Raw genomic sequence first — 23,217 nt, forward strand, 5'->3', positions numbered from 1 at the left:
TTATCCAAATGACAAATAATAAAACTTTGGGAAAATGTCCTCTAAAGTAAATACTATTGCTTTCTTCCAAAGGTGTCTAATACTGAAGATTTTGTTATAGAAAATCTATAGCAATTTGATAGAGAGCTACCTTTTCCCAGAACAAATAAAACTAAGCACAGGAAACTGACCCATTCAACCAATGGATACTCTACAAAATACTCTGCTGGGGGTTGGAGGTCTGAGAGTATTTCCTAGGCTTCTAATGACAGAATTTAACTGTAGTTGGCCACCAAATTCTTGTGGAATAGTGTCATAGGAAAATATTCTAATGACAGGTAAACCAACAAATTCACTATGTGATTTATAATTGTCAATTAGCCATCCTAATGTTATATATCCACTATTACTGATTTCAAGAGCTTATAGCACAATAATTTTATAATGCCTAGTAAAACTATGATATTTAATATTTTAAAATATGACTTTGATTAATTTTAGTTATAAATTCTAGCTCTAGAAATCATATCCCTCTCTCTATATATACCCCCTAGAGAACTAGCCTTTCCCCCAGATAATCAGCAACCTCTGAAGCAGACAAAGATAGTAGTCCAGACCTAATGGTCACAAGGCCTGGACCTCTGGCTGACTAAAGATAACATCTTGACCTAAGCTATGTTTCAGTTGCTGAGCCCTAAAGCGGAATGACCCCTTGGCTACTTTTCTATGAGACTAAACAAAGGGAGGTCAGAAAAGACGTCAGAGCTGTCCTCACGGCCTAAAGAAATGATTACCCTTACCTCACTTCTGACCAATCAGCTCCCAGCATGATCCGGAACCCCTAACCCATAGTATCTTGTGATTTAGCCCTATATTATCTGTAACATACATGCCATCGCGGAGTTGTTTTATTTAGAGCTAAAGTGCCCTGTTTCCGTATTGGAGAGACAATTATTATTAAATTATTTTCTCTCTCTATACTTTAAACTCCTGCTTGTGTATTTCTTTGGGCCAGTGAACACAGGCAGGCAGACCCAAAGAAAATCAATGGGGTTCTAGTAACAAATATCCCATTTAAATAAAAATACTAGAATATATAGTTCCAGAGACATGGAAGGATGGGACAGACTGGCTAATCTCAGATGGAAGGAAGGGAGGTGGGAAGAGATTGACCAAAGAATTTATATGACTATATGCATAACCCATGAACACAGACAACAGTGTGGTGAAGGCCTGAGGGGAGGAGCAGGATGGAGGGAGGTCAATGGGGGGGAAAGGGGAGAACATCTGTAATACATTCAACAATAAAGATAATTTTTTTAAAAAATCTAAAAATCCTAAATATTTTTGCAACTTCACTTATCCTAAAACCATCTCATGTAATATAATTTAGAACACAGGTCCAAAAATTGAATGAAAAAAAGAAAAAGAAACAATAGAGCCACAGAATCTAAAAGTATAACATATATAAAATCTTTAAAAATATTAAGTATCTAGGTCAAAGAAAGTAATGGTTCTCTTTTATTATAAATTTGTTAGATCAACATCTGAACTCATTGTTCAGATGAACTGATTGTTCATTGGTGAGTATAACATTAAAAGAGACCTTAATAAAAGAGAACATTTTCGAGACAGAAATAGTTAAAAAGAAAAAGTAATAAAGAACAGAAATATGAAAAGGAATAAAAGTAATAACGATGTTTAAGCTACAGACAAACAGGCCTTAGAGTTTGGAAAAATGGAGAGTAGACACACAAAAGATTACAAACATCAGAAGGGAAGCAAAGTTTTCATGATCTATACTTCGCAAGGTAGTCCGAGGACCAGTAGATAAAAATGATAGAGGCACAGATTTTAGTGCAAAATAAAAAGGATAACAAATGGTTTTGCAAAAAAGATTCAGGACTCTCTCTCTCTCTCTCTCTCTCTCTCTCTCTCTCTCACACACACACACACACACACACACACACACACACACACACACACACTTTCCACCATTGAACATATCCAGCTAGAGTGGTAAGGATTTCCTGCATTAGGGAGTGCTTATATCTGATCATTTATAAGATCTCTTTCAACCTTAAAATTATCTGGTTCTAAAACATAGCAGGACTAAGTTCAAGGAAGTTTCCTTGTGCAATGATTGCACATGCAGGTATTCCTTAATGAATAAAAGCAAGACATTCCTGAAATTTCTGCTAATTACATTCTATTAGCATATTAATTTCCCATTATAAAATTATAAATAACTTCCTCAAGAAAATTTTTGGCCATCCACACATAATAAAGTTGCACTTAAGAATATTTTTTAGCCGAAACTGGTTTGGCTCAGTGGATAGAGTGTCGGTCTGCGGACTGAAAGGTCCCAGGTTCGATTCCGGTCAAGGGCATGTACCTGGGTTGCGGGCATATCCCCAGTAGGAGATGTGCAGGAGGCAGCTGATCGATGTTTCTCTCTCATTGATGTTTCTAACTCTCTATCTCTCTCCCTTCCTCTCTGTAAAAAATCAATAAAATATATTTTTAAAAAAAGAATATTTTTTAAATATCCATGTATTAGGAAAGCATTACTCAAGATAAAACAAGATAAAAATAAACGGCATGGTATATTGTATAAAGTGGAAGTAATATAAATGTGAAAATTAGCTCAATGCCATGAAGATCTGACTATGTTCCTCTCAGAGTTCAATGTCCTTTAAATTATTCCTATATTTCTACAATCAATTGTATATAATGGCCTCTTGGTCCCAAAAACTGTTATAAAATCACATGAGTTTTGTTCACTCTACTGTTTCTCCCCTTTCTCTGAAGCTCTCATAGCAGCCCTGTAAAACCTTAAAAAAACCTGTATTTTTTACTGGTAAGACCTTTACTTTCCACAAAATGGGCAGACAAATGCTTATTCATTTGAAAAGCATTTCTTAAAAGAAGTAAGCTTCTGCTGAGGACTGAGGAACAAATCAGCTTTTATTGGCTGTGAGCTAAAATCAGATAAGCAATAGCATTTAGAAATTTTCCTAAAGTGAACTTAGGCATATATCAAGTTATTCTTTTCTTAAAAATTAGAGTGAAATTACATAAAGAAATGAGTAATATTCCAAAATATAAAGGCATGTATTTATGTATATTATATACAATCAATACAACTGTTTTACTCACCAATTCCATTAAATCTTTTAACTTCCCAATTTCTTCTGGAATGGATACCAGTTTATTATTACTGATGACCAAAACTTTAAGAGGAAGATCAAATAAGTATTTTGGCAACGTTGATAAAAGATTTCGACTGAAAAGAATAAGAAAGTCTTATTATGAGAAGTATGTCTGAAACCTGATATGTTATGCTGAAAAAGAACAAATCACCTCAAAAGTAAGTAAGAAGCTCTGACTAAATTATAACTATCACTTAATGAAAGCTTAGTTTGTATCAGACTAAAATCTTTATATGCACTATCTCATTTAATCCTCACATTAACCCCACAAGATAGGTAATTATTAGAGACATTATACACCACCAGTTCTCAAAACCCAGAATCATTCTTCTGAGCTGAAGAATGCCAGAACCTTTCTCTCTACTATAACTTCACTACAATCAGTAACTCCATGCCTTTAACAAGGATAAGGCTCCAAGGATGAATTTGCATGTACGACTATGTTTAAATTTATGAAAGAATGAATAGGATTATATCTTTGAAAACATGTAATAAGCCTAACTTATTTCCTTTTTCTATAAGTTTATGGTAGAACAGCCTACTAGCACCTTTATCGCTGCTCAAAGTTCATACATTTTTATCTCTGTAGATACACTTAAATACAACAACAATTAACATTTATTGAGTGTTTATTATGTGCCAGGCCATGTTCAGAACACCTCACATGAATTAACTCAACTAACACTCACAACAATCTACTTTAGAAAGATAAATACTATCATGATGCCTATTTTACAGGTGATGAAACAGTGAAAAAAAGATATTAAACTCCTCAAAGTCACGCAGCTGGTAAGTGGGAAAACCAGCATTCATATCCAGGCTATCTGGCCCTGGGTTCCTTACCCTCAGACTACTGTGGTCAAATTCATACACCAATACAGACTGATCTAAATGATCCCCACTATAGACTGAATATGCTGTGCCCTCTCCTGAAATTAGTGTTGAAACCTAATCCCCAAGGTGATGATATTAGTTGGGGCCTTTGGGAGATGATTAAGTCATGAGGGCAGAGCCTTATAAAAGAGGCCCCTGAGAGCTCCCTAACCCCTGCTATCATGTGAGGACACAGCTAGATGGCCATCTATGAACCTGGATGCGGGTCCTCACCAGACACTAAATTTGCTGGCACCTTGATTTTGGATTTCTCAGCCTCCAGAACTGTGAAAAGTTTCTGTTGTTTTATAAACCACTCAGTCTATGGTATTGTTATAGCAGCCCGAATGGACTAAGAAAATCCTACCAAACTATATAAAGTGTACCATTACATTTACATACTATACCAAGCATTCATGAGCAATGAGCTATTATTTTTCCTGTTTTTCAAAGTGATATTTATAGACTTGTATGTACCTAACATTTTGTGTATTGTGTACAACAAAAGCCCAGTGTTACCCTAACAGAGGATTTCAAAAACTTTCACCCCATTTTATGCCTGCAGGGGACATCCAGAAAGATTAGACTGGCTTTAGACCTGGCAGTAGACTTTAAAAAAAAAAAAAAAGACAATGTTACTAGAACAGGAATCCTGGCCAGGCTGCTGGAATGTCAAGTATGCTAGGGGCCTGTCACAACTCTTGACACTTTTAGGATCAAGCAAGATGAAGCACACAAGGATCTTCCTGCATGATTCTACTTAAAAAGGAGGTAGTATACAGGAAGGGGGGGGAAGCTTAAAAATCATCTTAAAAGTTTCTCAAAGATATTTTCACCAAAATAAAAAATAAAGTAGAAAAAATAATGGCACATACACAAACATTCTAATCTCCCTCAGATAAAAAAAAAAAAACCACACATTTAAAAACTTACTTATTTGCTTCCCTTAATAAGCAGGTTCATTGAATTACCACAGTAAGCTTTCTGCAGACTTTATTTCTTTATACATAACTATAGTAATTCATTATCTTTACTTTTTTGGCCACATGTTTTAGAGACAGTCAAAGGAAGTTAGTCACTAGAACAAATGTTACTTCAATAGAGGTTGTTCAAAATGTCTGTGACTGTAAACAAAAATCAGAAGTTAACTTTTATAGATCAAAACAAGAAAGGATCAGAGAGTTTTAATAAAGTTACAGGCATACCTCGTTTGATTGTGCTTAGAGTTATTGCACCTCACAGGTGTTGCATTTTCTACAAATGAAGGCAAGACCCTCCACCAGCAAAAAGATACCTACTTTAATATGGTGGTCTGGAACAGAACCCACAATATCTCTGAGGCATGCCTGTATTCTAACATACACCATAGGTGTTAATATAGAAATGTACTTCAATTTTGAACAAATCACCTTTTTTTTTTCCATAAAAGAACAAAATGAAACAAAGACGAACTTTCCTCACTTTCCTCAAACTTCTCCCAAGCCAGGTCAAGGAAAGGAGCACCCAAATGACTGACATCTATGGAAATAATCTCTCTCATGTATTTTAAGGTGTAAAGTAGTTTCGGTTAAAATAGTATGTACAACCAGGTGACACCACTGGGGGAAACATACGTAATAATTAATATATCACAACAAGAAAGGAACATTATTACTTTTGTATATTACTTATATTTACTACTTCCCTATATGGGAGTTTAAACAATTAACTTCGCTAAGGAAGGGAAATAAACTATCCCTTACAACTCAATAAAAAAGAAAAATAAGAAAACAATTCTAAAATTGTCACAATACAGCAGTTTCCATTCAATGTCACTCATTTAACAGGGCATTCTTATTCTTATTAAATGTTCACTCTGTTACAAAAATAGAGTAATAGCTTAAGAATGAGATTTCTACAGCCATATTACTTTATTATAATCTTGGCTATACACACACACAGACACACACACACACACAGTGTCTCCCAAAATGTATACATACTTAGAATAATTATTAATTCCAATGGGTTAAATCTGAAAAGAAATATCAATTGGGCTATCCACTGTTTAAGTATCTCACTTGAAAATGAAATGTATTTCATTTTTTATTTATTTTTATTTTTTTAAAAAATATTTTTTATTGCCGAAACCGGTTTGGCTCAGTGGATAGAGCGTCGGCCTGCGGACAGAAAGGTCCCAGGTTCGATTCCGGTCGAGGGCATGTACCTGGGTTGCGGGCACATCCCCAGTAGGAGATGTGCAGGAGGCAGCTGATCGATGTTTCTCTCTCATCGATGTTTCTAACTCTCTATCTCTCTCCCTTCCTCTCTGTAAAAAATCAATAAAATATATTAAAAAAAAAATATTTTTTATTGATTTCAGAGAGGAAGGGAGGGAGAGATAGAAACATCAATGATGAGAGAGAACCATTGATCGGCTGCCTCCTGCACGGCCCCTACTGGGGATTGAGTCCACAATCCAGGCATGTGCCCTTGACTGGAACTGAACCCAGGACCCTTCAGTCCACAGGCTGATGCTCTATCCACTGATCCAAATCGGCTAGGGCGAAATGAAATATACACTGCCTTAATAATTATTCAAAGTATGTTTATACATTTTCTGGGAGACACCCTATATAGAACTTTGGGCAAATAGTTAACTTCTCTGTGCTTCAGTTTCCTCATCTGTAGTAATAAAAGTACAGGGATAATAAAAGTACATATCTCAAAATGCTGTTGTGAACATGAGGTAATATGTGTAAAGTATTTGTAACACCGCCAGGCACACAGTAAGCACGTATTCAATATTAACATCAACTGTCATCCACCTCTTAATGTTCCACCATTCCCATCCCAATCTATCCATGCTTGAAGTAGCAACAGAAAGTCACAGGAGCGTGAAAAATATCACAACGATTGTTTATTTAACTGAGGGTGCATATAAATAAATCGGTATTGTGGTGCTATGATTTCAGTAAAATATTTCTGATGTAAAGCCTTGCTATTCAAAGTGATTTAAGGACCAGCAGGCATGGGCATTACCAAGCGGCTTGTTAGAAATGCAGGTCCCACTGCAGACCTATAAAATCAGAATCCTGTTTTAATCCCCAGGTGATTCCCGTGCACATTAGTTTGAGAAGCATTGCTCTCAAAATAAAGACTAAAGGCCTATACAGTAGTGTGGACATGCAAAAAATACAAATAAGATACTACTGAGATAAATATAGGCTACATAGCCAAACCAAGCACATTCCTTTGCTACTAAAAGGATTAAAACTATGATAAAAACCAAAATGTATCCCAAAAGTTACTTCCTTACCTAATGTTAAGGTACGTCAACATCTGCAGGTTTTTAATGGCTTCAGGAATGGTTTTAATGCAATTATGGTATAAATTTAATGTTTCAAGAGGTGCAAATAACCAGATATCAGAAGGAATTTCTGCAAAACGATTTCTTGAAAGGTCTGAAAAACAAAAGTAATGTTTTAGTGTCAAACATACACCTTTATCTGTGGTAATACAGAACTATTTTCATATTTGCTGAATCACTTAGAATCCAAGCAATTATTTAATGTATTATAAAACATTATTCACTATAACCTTGAAGGCGTTCACAGCCAAATTTACATACATCTACAACACAACTAAATTTCTTACTTAACATGGAATTTGCAACCCACTGTAATTGGGTTTCTAGTCACTCTCATGGGTATGACCAAAGTCAACAACAGCTTCCATATCAACAACCACTCATCCACCTAAAAACATTTCTCTTCCCTTGGCTTGGAAGATTACACTTCTGGATCACTTCCTATTTTATCTCTGGCTACTTTTTAGTCTCTTGCTAGATTCTCCTCCACTCATATTGTGAATGTTGGTGTTCCTAAGCACTGTGCTATAAGGTACTCTTTCCTTCTTAAGATGCCCGGCTGGCGTGGCTCAGTGGTTGAGCACCAACCTATGAACCAGGAGGTCATGGTTCCATTCTAGTCAGGGCACATGTCCGGGTTGAGGGCTCGATCCCAGTAGGGGGCATGCAGGAGGCAGCCGATCAATGATTCTCTCTAATCATTGATGTTTTTATCTCTCTCTCCCGCTCCCTACCTCTCTGAAATCAATAAAAATATACTTTAAAAAAAGATATACATTCTGGTGGGTGATTTCCTCCAATCTCAGGACTAGTTTATATTCATATACTGACAAATTTCAATTTAAAGATCTGTCTGAACACCTAAATTCTGATCTTTAGGACTTCCTCTAGATATCTCTCAGGTACTTCAAATTCTACAAAGGTCAAATCTGAACTGAAGATTTTGTTCCACACATCTGTTTCTCTCATTTCAAATAATGTCACCAACATCCTGATGAGTTGCTCAAGCCAGAAACTTGGCATTCATCCCTGATTCTTTCCTCTCCTAAATTATTCCAAGTACACACAAATATACTTCCATTCGTTGAAGTTTTCACAAAAATAAAATCATGAAATTTTTATAACCATTACACCTCTATCAAAGGTTTATATGTTAAATGAAATTCTGAAAAATATTTAGGTGATCATGTGGCAGGTCAAAAAAAAACACCCTTAAGGAGTTTCTGAAAGTACTGTTGACCTTTGGGGCTATATCACCATTTGTGGTGTGGGGCTACCCTGTGCACTGTAAAATATTTAGCAGCATCTCCAGCATCTACCTACTAGATGCCAGGAGCACCCTCTAGTCCTGGCAGCCAAAAAATGTCCCCAGGGGTGAAAACTCTCCAACACCTGTTGAGAATCACTGCCTAAACAATTGTCACACTAGCTAGCTACCTTATCATGGAACTATACTTTGCTTATACTAGTTTATTATACTTATTTGGTTAAAAACGTAACATAATTATTTACCTCTGTCAGAAAAAAACATCCACACTGTAGCTTAGCTACTGTACCCATTTAGTTTCTGATCTGCCATCATAAGAACAGCCTCCTACTAATGCTCAACTTTCTCACTCTGAGGGAAGTAGTCCTATTTACTTAGCAAAGTAGTAAATTCTCTACTCAGAACATTAATATACATGTATTAACATTATATATAAATATATATGTGTGTGTGTGTGTGTGTGTGTGTATACTCACCTAGTGCCAAATTTTATAATTGGCAAAAGAAAACATCAATTGATTATATAATATGAAAATTAATTTGGATCCTTCTTCCTTCCACCATAAGATTCTGAATAACTATATAAAAGGATAGTCCGAATTACAAGGAACAAAAATCTGAACTTGAAACAGAATTTTCTCAGTATCCGGGCTTACCTACTCTAGACACCCAAGCATCATGCAGTTGTATCAAGGAAGAAAAAAATAAGTCATTGCTTTTTTTATTTTACATTCAGGGTTGTGTCTCTTATTCTTATAACTTCAGAATCCTACAAGTTAAAAATTACTGCTTACAATTAATCTGAAATTCTAAAACCAAAATTATGCCCAGTTTATTATTCTGTATAAACTCTAGTACTAAGTATCCAAAAATAATACAGTGGAGTAAACAAGAGGTAAGAATCAAGGATGGCACCCACGATTTGGCCTATCACTGGTAAACAATATCTACACTAATAACAGGGAAACATGCAAATTGACCATCCCTCCGCTACACCCACCAATCAGGGAAAGTATGCAAAATAACCCAACAAAGATGGCGGCGGCCATGGAGCTGGAGCAGCAGGAGGATTGGGTTGCCCTGGGCGATGGAGGAAGCCAAGCTTCCCGCCCGTCCTGGCCGCTGCTGAAGGAGTGGCTGAGGGCCTGGGCTCTGCTCAAGGAGGGGCTGGGGGCTTGGATCACCAGGGGGCGTGGCCAGACTGAAAACGGAAAACAGTCCTCAGCCCCTCAACTCGGGCTGGACATGCCCCCATGGGGTGAGGGTCCCTGCTGGGGAGCATGGCCAGCCTGCAAACAGCCCTCAGGCCCTCACCCAGGCTGGCCACACCCCTCCCTGCAGGGACCCTCACCCCATGGGGGTGTGGCTGGCCTTTAATACCACCACAGGCCCCTTGCCCAGGCCATCCCACACCTCAAGGGAACCCCTCACCCTGATCTGGGACACCCTTCAGGGCAAACCAGCCGGCCCCCACCCATGCAGCAGGCCTCTATACTAATAAAAGGATAATATGCTAATTAGACTGGGAGACCTTCCAGGAGACCTTCCGGACGTTCTTCTAGACAAAGCTATGGTGGTGGGGCCAAGGTAGAGGTGATTAGAGGTCAAGAGGGGAGGGCAGTTGTGGGTGATCAAGTTGGCAGGGGGGGCAGTTTGGAGTGAGCAGGCCAACAGGGGGGCAGTTGGTGGTGAGCAGGCCAGTGGGAAGGGAAGGTGGGGGCAAGGAGGCCAGCAGGGGGGGCAGTTGGGGGGCAAGCAGGCCAGCAGGGGCAGCAGTTGGGGGCAAGCACACTGGCATGAGGGACTGTTGGGGGTGATCAGGCTGGCAGGGGGGCATTTGGGGGCGAGCAGGCTGGCAGTGGGGGGCAGTTGGGGGCGAGCAGACTGGCAGGCAGAGTGGTTAGGGGCAATTAGGCAGGCAGGTAGATAAGTGGTTAGGAGCCAGCAGTTCCGGATTGCAAGAGGGGTGTACAACTGCTGTTTTAGGCCTGATCCCTGTAAACCGGCAGTAGGACATCCTTCGAGGGGTCCCAGATTGGAGAGGGTGCAGGCCAGGCTGAGGGACACCCCCACACCTGTGCATGAATTTCATGCACCGGGCCACTATTTATTTAATGGAAGTGTAGGAAGTGGAACAAGATTTTTGTTGTTGTTATTGCTGTGGAGGGTTTTGTTGGGGTTTTTTTTTGAAGCAGAGGTTAGAATCAAGGGTTCAATTTTAAATGTGTATAAACCTGGTATCTGAAAGAGTTCCAAATGGGGGGTTGTAAAATGGTCAGTTAGTCAAGCTGATTCTGGATATCAGAAGTGAGTTCTAGGATGGCTATATAAAATTGAAAGTTGTGGGAATATGTTAGTACTATAAAATCATAGAAACAGAAGACAGCACCTAACATCAGAGTAACTGAATTGGAAAAGAATTCAAGAATGGGCCATTAGGCCAACATTTATAAGCTGAGTAGACAAATCAACAGCAAGTAGAAAAGACTGAAAATAATGGTTAAGATAAAACACAAAAGTGTTCAAAGAAGTAATGGGAGATTAAAGCCCAAATATCAGTATTAATATTGAGTGGCCCAGCAGGTGTGGCTCATTTGGTTGAGAGTCATCCCATGCACTAAGAGGTTGCTGGTTCGATTCCCAGTCAAGGCACATGCCTGGGTTTTGTGCTCGATCCCCAATAGGGGGACATGTAGGAAGCAGCCGATAGATGTTTCTCTCTCTCTCTCTTCCTCTCTCTCTCTCCCTCCCTCCCTTCCTTCCTCTCCCTTCCTCTCTCTCTAAAATAAAAAAAAAACCATTTTAAAAATATATCCTCAGGTGAGTATTTAAAAAAAATAAAATAATAATAAGAGTGATTTTAATAAAATAATTCAAATAGCCCTGTCCAGTGTGGCTCAGTTGATTGGGCACTGTCCTGTTGCCCAATCAACCGAGCCACACTGATTGGGCAAGTTGCCAGTTTGATTCCCAGCCAGGAGGGCACATGACCAGGTTTTGGGTTGGATCCCAAGTAGGGTGCGTGCAGGAGGCAGCAATTGATGTTTCTATCTCACATCTATGTTTCTCTCCCTCTCCCTTCCTCTCTCTCTAAAAATCAATAAAAAATATATTAAAAATAAATAAATACAATCATTTAAATAATATCAAGGTATTATTTTAATAATTTACATATTATTGTGTGATGCTTTATGTTATTTTGTCTTCAAAAAAGATTAAATTATAAAAATAAAAGTATTATGAGTTCCCTTAGGGAATTTAATTAAATTTACATTCATAAACTATTTTCTAGATGACTAATATATTTATTTAGTAAATACCACTTAAAATTATAATTATTATTCTAATTTAACTGAGTCAAATAAACAAAGCATAATAAAGTCAAAATTAAAATTCAAGCTATTATAAAACCTCTAATTAAGGGAATCTTAAAGGGTTTTTCAGATTTTGAATCTGTATAAACATTCTTTCTAAGAATTGGGTAAACAGAAGAACAGTGCCAAAAGGAAAATACAACCATGGAAGGAAAGATGGGAAATTATACAGAACACTTTGTATCTTAATTTCTTGAACTACCTCGCACTAGCAGCATCTCCTATTTTCCTTTTTTTTAAATAGGGGAAAGCACAAACACAAGTCCCCCACTTCCACAAATTATACAGTTGAGTTTCCCACATTTGGGGAAATTGCAGGGGCCAGCATATCCGGAGTGCAATGGGTAAGCCTCTCCCTGGGAAAACCACCTTCATGATCACGGTGTCTCCCCTGCCAGGTATGTATCATCATATTTTCCTTTAAAAAATGAAAACTAACTTTAAATTTTATCCATGATAACTATACATAAAACTCTCATTTAAATTTTTTGTCTTATGATGTACAATTAAGGGAGATTTTATAACATTAAAAATCATTTAGCCCAGCCAGTATGGCTCTGTGGTGGAGTGTCGACCCATGAACCAAGAGGTCCCTGGCTTGATTCCTGGTCAGGGCATATGCCCAGGTTGTGGGCTCCATCCCCAGAAGGAGGTGTGCAGGAGGCAGCCAATTGATGATGTTTCTCTCTCACAATGTTTCTATTTCTCATTCCTCTATCTCTAAAATCAATAAAAGCATGTTTTTTAAAAAGTCATTTAATCAACATGTACACTAGAGCAACAAGAATAATATGACTAATAATGAACATACTACACTCAAGAAAAATAATGCCAAATTGATATTTTATTTAATATGGTTCCTTATGAGGAGATTCATTTCACAACTTTAAAACTTGCCTTTTAATGAGACAAGTAGAACTTGGAGAAAGATAGTTATAAAGATGTTTCACCTTTCCCACACATACACACACGAAAAAGGAAATAAGAATTTGCTCCTTATCTTCCTGTAGTGAGCTGAATGGTGGCTCCTAAAGAGATCAGGTCCTAATTCTTAAAACCTGTGAATGTTGGTTTATAAAGTATAATTTTTGCAGACGTAATTAACAATCTTGCAATGAGATTATCCTGGACCATCCAGATGGGCCCTAAATACCATCACATGTATCCTTAAAAGAGGAAGGCAGAGGGGAGACTAGACACATTGAGGAGAAGGCCATGTGAGAATGAAAGCAGACACTAGACGCAGTGATGACGAACCTATGACACGCGTGTCAGAGATGACACGCGAACTCATTTTTTTGGTTGATTTTTCTTTGTTAAATGGCATTTAAATATATAAAAGAAATATCAAAAATATAAGTCTTTGTTTTACTATGGTTGCAAATATCAAAAAAAATTCTATATGTGGCACGGCACCAGAGTTAAGTTAGGGTTTTTCAAAATGCTGGCACGCCGAGCTCAAAAGGTTCGCCATCACTGCTAGAGTGATGTAGCCAAGGAATGCCAGCAGTCACCAGGAGCTGGAAGAGGCAAGGAATGGAAGGCAAATGCTCCTGCTGAAATCTTGATTTTAGCCCCGTAAGACTCATTTCAGATGGTCTCCAGAACTGTAAGAGAATAAATTTCTGTTGTTTAAACCACCAAGTCTGTGGTAAACTATTACAGCACCCACAGGAAACTAACATACTTCTCAAAAATTATCAGAGTTAATGAGGGAATCTATAATAATTCTTTAAAATTAAATAGCTGCGTATTTATTTTTCTTAAGCATTAAGGGAGTATCTCAGTTAATTAGTGTCCTTGAGAATAAGCACCTTTATAAACATTGAACTATTTTTCTTCTGTCTTGATTTTAATCATAAATCATATCAAGCAGTATTGGCAGTAACTCAACAGTAGACAGATTACTGGGTACTGTTTCCTGCCTCCCTTTAAAAGGCTCCTTGTAAAACTGCTGGGAGCCTGTTAGAGAAATTAATAGATCATTTTAAATAATCTGATCTAAATTATGTTCTGTAACACTCTTGAGCTTCAGAGGTCAGGGAAGCTTGGGAAGGGAGGAGAGAAGTCAGATGGAATTGAAATCTGTTTACTGCCTCCCAGCTGCAGCCACAGGAGCCACAGACGGGTCCATCTGCCATGCAGTGCAATTCCCAGCCTATTGGCTATGACTTCTGCCACGGTATTAAAAAAAAAACGAGTTTCAGAAACTATACTATTATGCCAGCGATTTCCAACCTTTTTCATCTCATAGCACACTTAAACTAATTACTAAAATTCTGTGACACACCAAAATATGTTTTTTTGCTCATCTGACCAAAACATAGGTATAATTTTGATTCACTCACACCGAACGACTCTTGTTGTGCTGGCTGTTGTCATTTCTTTATTTGACAATCTAAGGAAAAAGAGGTCAGTGCCCCTGACTAAGTGGTCAGGTAGTGCATGTTTTAAAAATTCTTGTGGCACATCATTGTGCCTGCAGTAGCATACTGGTTGAAAATCTCTGTATTATACTATAATACTTATACTAGTTTTATCTTAACCAGTGTACAAAAGGGTGTACAGTTTTTGTCACAGACTGTTAAAACTTAAACTAAGATACAGAGTCTTCTTTAGGGGATATTTAATAATATAGATAGCTATAGTCTCTCTTATTTTTTTTTTAAAAAAGCGTGAATAATATTTTAAAATCTGACACATTTTTACCTCTAGAAAAACGCCTAATGAAGTGTGTTGTTAGAACACATACTCATCATTAACAAAGGTATCATTATAGAATTTTCTGCTTAAAGGAACATGAGTATTAAGTGGAGAAATCATTTAAAATCAGAACTCTAAATTCACATCAAAATTGATCTAAGTGGAACTGGTGTAATTATTTCTCACACACACACACACACACACACACACACACACACACACTCATACCCCGTATATGCTAGATCAAAATGCTATAGGCTTTGCACAATTATTTCTAATCTTCATAGCAACCTTCTGAGGTAGCTATTATTCCTCATTATGCATATGAAGCAAAGACAAATTAAGTAGTATGCCCAATCTTTATAAAAGTAGTAATAACTGACAGCACTAAGGTTCCAAACTCAGATATGACTTCAAACCCATATTCTATGTGTGCTTTTCCACTTCTCCTACACAAGATCGTGACTTCCTGTCCCAGACTAAAAATAACTTGCTCGATTGGAACCACAAAGCAGGGTCAGAGAAATTCTAAATCTCCTAACCACATTCATATCCCAGGTTGCTTCTTGCCATAGGAAACAGAACATAAATCTTACTTCAAGTCCCAATTTTTAGTTATGAAAATAATGAACACTATTAGAAAGCTCTCAGCTGTTCTTAATTTACCAATTCAGAACTGTTTAGTCTGAGCCAACACATAGCTTTCTTGGCTCCTTAAAGAGTGGACCCTTATTAATTTTTCAATATTTTCAACCAACTCAATAAACAAGGATTAAAGAAAATTCATTAAACAAATTTCTTCAAAAGGGTGGTAACATTTTATAGGAAAACCATTGTGTGGAGTACCTGTCAAAAAATCTGAAGGAAAAGAAGAACAAACACCTATCCCTTCTCAAACTACTCCAAAAAATTCAAGAGGAGGGAAGACTTCCAAGCTCTTTTTATGAGGCCAGCATTACCCTAAGTCCAAAACCAGATAGACACTACAAAGAAAGTTATAGGCTAATATCCCTGATCAGCACAGATGCTAAAATCCTCAACAAAATATTAGCAAACTGCTTCCAGCAATACATTAAAAAGTTCACACACCATGATCAAATGGGAGTTATCTCACAGATGCAAGGTTGGTACAATATCCACAAATCAGTAAACATAATGCATCACATAAACAAAATGAAGGATAAAAATCACATGATTATATCAATAGATGCAGAAAAAGCATTTGATAAAATCCAGTGCCCATCCTATATAATAAAAGCCTAATATGCAAATTGTCCCCTCGGGCAGTCATTCAACTGGGAGTTTGATCACTCGCTATGACATGTGCTGACTGCCAGGGGGCAGCACAGAACATGGCAGGTGTTGGTGACACAGGGCTGGCAGCGGGCGGCAGTGGAGGCGCTGCCGGCCCTGATGGGCCCCAACGAGAACAGGACCGTGGCGGGATGGTGGAGCAGGTGAGTGGGCGACGCCAAGTGAAGGTGGGTGTGAGCAGGGGCCTGATTGCCCCACAGATGGCAACCAGAGGCCCAGCCCCAATCAATCAACCCACAGGAGGGATGGTGGAGCAGGTGAGGAGGTGGCACCAGGCCAAGGCAGGGTGCCATGTGGGGCTGCAGGGCTGCGAGGCTGGAGGTGCAAGCTGGGGCCCGATCTCTGCAGGCTACCCCGAGGGACCCCACCAGTGCATGAATTTGTGCACCAGGCATCTAGTTTATGATAAAAACTCTAAGCAAAGTGGGAATAAAGGGTTCATATCTCAACATAATAAAGGCCATATATAACAAACCCACAGATTACATCATATTCAATGGACAAAAACTAAAAGAGATTCCCTTAAGATCAGAAATGTTCGCTTTCACCCTCTTATTCAACACAGTACTGAATGTCCTAGCTACAGCAACCAGACAAGAAGAAATAAAAGGCATCCGAATGGGAAGTAAAACTGCCATTATTCGCAGATGACATGGTATTGTACATAGAAAACTACAGACTCCACTAAAAACCTACTAAATCTAATAAACGAATTCAGCAAAGTAGCAGAATACAAAATTAATATTAAAAATTGGTGGCATTCTTATACACCAATAATAACCTCGCAGAAAAAGAAATTAACAATTCCATTTAGTATTGCAACAACAAAAAAATAAAGTACCTAGAAATAAATTAACCAAGGAGATAAAAGATGTACTCAGAAAATTAGTGGATACTGAAAAATGAAACTGAGGAAGATACAAATAAGTGGAAGCATATACCATGTTCACGGATTGGAAGAATTATCATCAATAAAATTCCTGTACTACCCAAAAAAATCTATAGATTCAACACAATTCCTATTAAAATACCAATTGCATATTTCACAGATCTAGAATAAATATTCCAAAAATGTATATGGAACCAAAAAAGGCCTCAAATAGCTTCAGCAATCTTGAGGAAGAAGAATGAAGTTGTAGGGATCACAATACCTGATATCAAACTATACTACAAGGCCACTGTAATCAAAATGGTCTGGTACTAGCATAAGAGCAGGCATATAGATCAATGGAACAGAACAGAGAGCACAGAAATAAACCCATGCCTTTATGATCAATTAATATTTGAATGAGCATACAAGGGAGTAAAGACAGTCTCGTCAATAAATGGTGCTGGGAAAACTGGACAGATACATACAAAAAATGAAACTAGACCACCAACTCACACCAAAAACAAGAATAAACTCAAAATGGATAAAAGACTTAAATGTAAATCACGAAAATCATAGAAAAAAAAACCATAGGCAGTAAAATCTCAGACAGCTATTGAGGCAATTTTTTGCTGACATATCTCTTTGGGCACAGGAAACAAAGGAAAAAGTAAACAAATGTGACTACATCAAACTAAAAAGCTTATGTACAGCAAAAGAAAACATCAACAAAATGAAAAGGCAACCCACTGCATGGGAAAACATATGCATCAATGATACATCTGATAAGGGGTTAATTTCCAAAATATATAAAGAACTTACACAACTCAACACCAGGAAGACAAACAATCCAAATAAAAAATGGGCAAAAGACCTAACAGACACATCTCCAAAGAGGACATACAGATGGTCAAGAGACAAATAAAAAAATGTACAACATCACTAATCATCAGAGAGATGCAAATTAGAACCACAATTAAATATCATCTCCCACTTGTCAGAATGCCTATCGTCAATAAATCAACAAACAACAAGTGCTGGCAAGCATGCAGAGAAAAGGGAACTTCCGGGGAACTTGGTGGGAATGCAGACTAGTGCAGCCACTATGGAAAGCAGTGTGGAATTTCCTCAAAAAATTAGAAATGGAACTGCCTTTTGACCCTGCAATCCCACTTCTGGAAACATATCCTAACAAACCTGAAACACTAATTCAAAAGAATGTATGCACTCCTATGTTCATTGCAAAATTATTTACAATAGCCAAGATCTGGAAACAGCCTAGGTGCTCTTCAGTAGATAAGTGGATAAAAAAGCTGTGGTACATTTAAACAATGGAATATTACTAAGCTGTAAAAAGAGAAACCTTACCTTTTGCAACAGCATGGGTGGACTCGGAGATTATTAATAAGCCAGTCAGAGAAAAACAAATACCATATGCTCTCATTTATATGTGGAATCTAATGAAAAAAAATACACTGATAAACAAAATAGAAGCAGAGGCATGGATACATGGAACAGTCTGACAGCTGTCAGACATGAGGGCTAGTTGAAAGGAAGTGAAGATTAAGCACATATGTAAAACACAAACAACAGAGTGGCAATAGCAAGAGGGAAAGGGGAGTAGGGGGTAGGTGGAGGTAGGTAAAGTGGGGGAAGGGGGACAGAAAGAGACTTTGCTTGGGGCGATGGGCACATGATGTGTGCAGATGATGTTTTATTGAGTTGTATGATTTTGTGAACCAATGTCACCCCAATAAATTCAAATTCTTTTAAATATATTTATATTGATTTCAGAGAGGAAGGGTAGAGAGAGAAAAACATCAATGATGAGAGAGAACCATAGATCAGCTGCCTCCTGTATGCCCCCCACTGGGGATCCAGCTTGTAACACGGGCACATGCCCTGACCAGGAATAGAACCCTGACCTCTTGGTTCATAGGTCGATGCTCAACCAATAAGTCACACCAACCAGGCAATAAATTCAGTTCTTTTAAAAAAGAAGAACTCTGAAGGATCTGAAACTTTACCCTGCTTGTAAGTCTACAAGTTAGTCCAAGCATGTCAAATTCAAAGGCTAACAATGGCCAAAATAAACAAGGTTTAAGTTTATGTGGGCTGCAAAAAAAAAAAAGCTTCAATTTTCATAGAAACATAGGTTTATTTCGATAGAGGCATGTGGAATACAAAGGACTGAAATAAATGAGTCACCCTTAACATAAAATAATGGAAGGTTTTAACAAAAATTAATATTTTTTCTTGAACATTAACTTACCAGACACTGAATAACTGCACAAATTAATAAGCGTAACGCAAATAAACCTATTTTTCTCGTTCTCTGAAAGTGAAACATTTCCTGTTGCGCACACCAAACAAGTCAGTCCAAGGCTAATGACGTGGCAATCGGCTGCTAAAATATCTCCCAATAATATCATGTACATTCCTTGCTGCTAGTATTAGTGGATAGAAATGGTGTGCCTGTATGTAAAGTGCATAAGGGAAATGAATGCAACACAATTATAGTAATCAGTCATTAGCAAATGTAGTTCGTTATTAATAATCTATACTAGTAAAAGGGTAATATGCTAATTAGAGTGGATGTCCTTCTGGACAAAGTTGCAGCAGCTGCCTGAGGCTCAGGCAAGCTGCGGATGGCGGCTGCCGCTGCGAGGGCCCAAGGCTCGGGCAACGAGGGACGGGCTGAGGTGCAGGCAAGCCACGGTGGCTGCAAGGGCCGAGGCTCAGGCAGCCACGAAGGCTGGCAGTGGCAGCAGCAGAGGCGTGATGGGGTGTCGCCTTCCCCTGATGGAAGGGTCGCTTCCCACATAGGGAGGGCAGACTGTGGCTTAAGCCCACTCCCTGTGGGGAGCAGGCCTAAACTGTCAGTAGGACATCCCTTGAGGGCTCCCAGACTGTGAGAGGGAGCAGGCCGGGCTGAGGGACTTCCACCCCCCCACCCCCCCACCCCCCGCAGTGCACAAATTTTCGTGCACCAGGCCTCTACTTATGTATAACAGGATATTGTAAAAATTAAGTGATGATATTTTTATGAAAATGTTTCTTACATACCATTATATTAGCTGGGCCACAAAAATATTCATTGTGGGCAGCATGTGGCCTGTGAGCCACGAGTTTGACATGCTTGAGTTAGTCTAACACAGTTGTATGGATGCTTACAGAAGGCATGAGATTCCAAAGGACTTTATTACTCACAGCATAGCAAGTGCCATGAGTGACATATTTGTATCAGTTCCCCTTGCCCTCCAAATCTCACAGGGGCAACGCAGATGAGTACCGATGAATGTTTGCACATGCAGAACATCAAATTACAGAATAGGAACTCTGAGCTAAGGGAACCCAGATCTTTCATAATAGATAGTAAGCATGCCTGCACTTTCTTCAAAGGGAGACATCTTTATTTTACTGGACAGTAACCATGATTTTCCTTTCCTCTGGAAAAAGAAACTATCTCATTCTTCTAAAAGACAGACCTGAACAAAGGTTAGTAACTCACAAGATGTGAAAAAAATATAAGACCCATGAAAATTATCTCCCAATAATATCATGTACATTCCTTATTAAGCAGATTAGAAGTTGCAGCCTCAGATAATATCTAAAGTAAAATAAATATCTTAAGTATCAAATTCTCTGTGGTCCTGCACTTAGAGTTGGAGATAGAGGCAGACAAATCTTAATCCGCACCTTCCAAACCTCATCATCCTTACGCAACATCCTGATTTGACTCATAATTTATGTAATTCATTCAAACAAAATTCCATTAAGCCCTATGAAGTAGGCACTAGGTGTTAGGATAGGCAAAAAGTCCAATCAGACACCAACCCTAAGCAGTCCAAATCATTGTTCCATTCTAGAACCAAATACTATCCGCTTAATAATAACACTTCATTGAAAGAAACTTTTAGAAAAGAATCACCCCCACTTCCTTCTACTGAAATTATACTTTTTACAAAGCTGTTGTGGTGGAACCAGTACTGCATCATTTTGTGGTATACCTCAAAGTTTACAACTCTTACAGACTGAAAAAGGGTAACTGTTATTTAGCAAGATTAGCACTAAACTAGATATGAGCAATAGAAATGGGGGGTATCAATAATTCTACTGATTATTACCTATAAAACATGGTCAAAAATCACTTAATTAGCCCTAACCGGTTTGGCTCAGTGGACAGAGTGTCGGCCTGCAGACTGAAGGGTCCCAGGTTCGATTCCGGTCAAGGGCATGTATCTTGGTTGCAGGCACATCCCCAGTAGGGGGTGTGCAGGAGGCAGCTGATCGATGTTTCTCTCTCATCAATGTTTCTAACTCTCTATCCCTCTCCCTTCTTCTCTGTAAAAAAATAAATAAAATATATTTTTTAAAAATCACTTATTATTCCTCACTATCTCAGAGCTATTGAAAATGAGTAAATATTCTGCAACAATCTAAAATCCTTAGAGGAAACAATAGAAATGGGGGTATCAATTTGTACATAATAATATAAATGTTCATAAAGATAAAAAATAAAGTGATGGAAACAATTATATTCAGTTCCTATGACATGGAAAACATATACCAGAATTATATGTCTTTAAGAGAGCATAAAATTAACCAAGTATTTCCCAACATAAAATAAAAATCTGTGCTCTTCAGTAACTGATATTACTCAAATGTGAGCTAAAATCTGATTATTATGGTCTTAAATATTAATACTTCCTTATCTATTTTTCCATCTAGAAGAAATGTCAGGACTAGAGACAAAAGCAACAGGGAAACAGGAGGCACCGCAGCTGTCTGTCATGCAAGAATGGAGAGTGGCTTTGAAGTATTAGAGACTCTGATGTTGGAGTCTGATGGGAAATGACAACCCCATGGCTCTGGCATGTGCTTTCAACAGATGCTCTCTGCAAAAACAGGTGATTTCTTGATTCACTATTCCACAGAAGGGTGCTGTCCTGTCATTCAGGACAAGATAATGAAAAGTCAGTCTATAACACTGACGCCTTGTTGACCGAGTAAAATGCACACATTACAGAATTTCTAAGCTAATCCATGATGAGTTAAAATATTAACCGTTACGTACAGTACAGAGAAAAAAGTGTAAAGTAGACATTAGAAAAAAAATGAAGAAAAAATGCTTTAAAGCCAACAATTATGAGAAACAATAAGCAGACCTCACTGACCTGCAGCAACCAATCATAGAAGGCTTCATTTGAGCACAGGCACTTTGAGAAGCAAGGGTGCAAACAAAAACAGATGCTGCATAAAGAAACCACAGCTGCTAACCAGAGGGTAGATTACATGCATGCTCAGTGAGAAAAGGGCTGTGAGTCATACAACTATTAAGCCACGTGGAAGGACAAGACTTTATTTTTAAAAAAAGGAAGAGGGCAGTTCTATGCACAGTTATCTGTAGGAAATTCTACAATGTATTTCAGTTTCACCAAGAAACTGATTAATGAAGAGGGTAATGACATTCAGACATCAAAGTGATGTTTAACCCTTATAAAATTTATTATTGTACTGTTAATTTGGCATTTTGAATCAATGTGGTATTATTTATTAAATGGTTTTTTAAAAACTTCTTATATTCAAAAAACAAATGTTATAACCTCATCACATAACTTTTACTAAAATAATTCCAGATGGGGGAGAAAGATAAACTTGAAAATGAACCATAAAAAAACTAGAAAAATATTTTAGTGAATAGTCATTTAATATTATAATGGGGTAAGACTTTCCAAGTATAAGATAAAGGAATAATTCACAAATAAAGATATTTCTGGATTTAGCTACATAAAAAAGAAAGGAAAACTGCAGTCCATCAAAAGCAAAATGATACCAACGACTCATAGATAAAACCTCAGCCAAGGACACAAACAGACTTAAAAATTAAAATCATCAAAGACACATGAAAATGTTCAATCTCACTGTTAATCAAAAGAAAGATAATGAATAAGATACCATAATTCACCCAACAGATGTAAAGGTTTGACTCTGTGTTGGCAAGGCTACTTTGAATTGAGCACTTCCATACATCACTGATGGGAACTCAAAATGAAATAATCTGTCTTGAAAGCAATTCTGGCAATATGAATCAAGATTCTTTATTTTTTTAATACCCATTGGTCTAAAATTAAGTTTCTAGCGGTTTTAAAAAACAAATAAATATGCATAAATACGTGCATTTTAAGATTATTTAAAATAAAACATTAGAAACATTTTAAATGTCCAACAAATCTCTTGCAGCCTTTAAAAATGTATTATAGACTTAATTCCTTAAT

At 37.8% G+C, this 23,217-nt stretch overlaps 1 protein-coding gene across 4 annotated transcripts in view; it reads right to left on the bottom strand.

Annotated features, from left to right (window-relative positions):
* LRCH2 (leucine rich repeats and calponin homology domain containing 2) overlaps positions 1-23,217 on the bottom strand; it is a gene marked incomplete at its 3' end in the record, with an annotated part of 107,138 nt that overhangs the window by 66,597 nt on the left and 17,324 nt on the right. For all 4 annotated transcript variants that reach the window (XM_081115146.1, XM_081115144.1, XM_081115145.1 and 1 more), the window contains exons 2-3: positions 7,363-7,507; positions 3,139-3,265 (exon numbers count right to left, since the gene is read on the bottom strand). In XM_081115146.1, coding sequence (XP_080971272.1) covers positions 3,139-3,265; positions 7,363-7,507 — 272 coding nt within the window. The remainder of the gene's footprint in view (positions 1-3,138; positions 3,266-7,362; positions 7,508-23,217) is intronic.

Source organism: Myotis nattereri (genome assembly GCF_964212035.1).
Source record: "Myotis nattereri genome assembly, chromosome: X".
Lineage (NCBI taxonomy): Eukaryota > Metazoa > Chordata > Mammalia > Chiroptera > Vespertilionidae > Myotis > Myotis nattereri.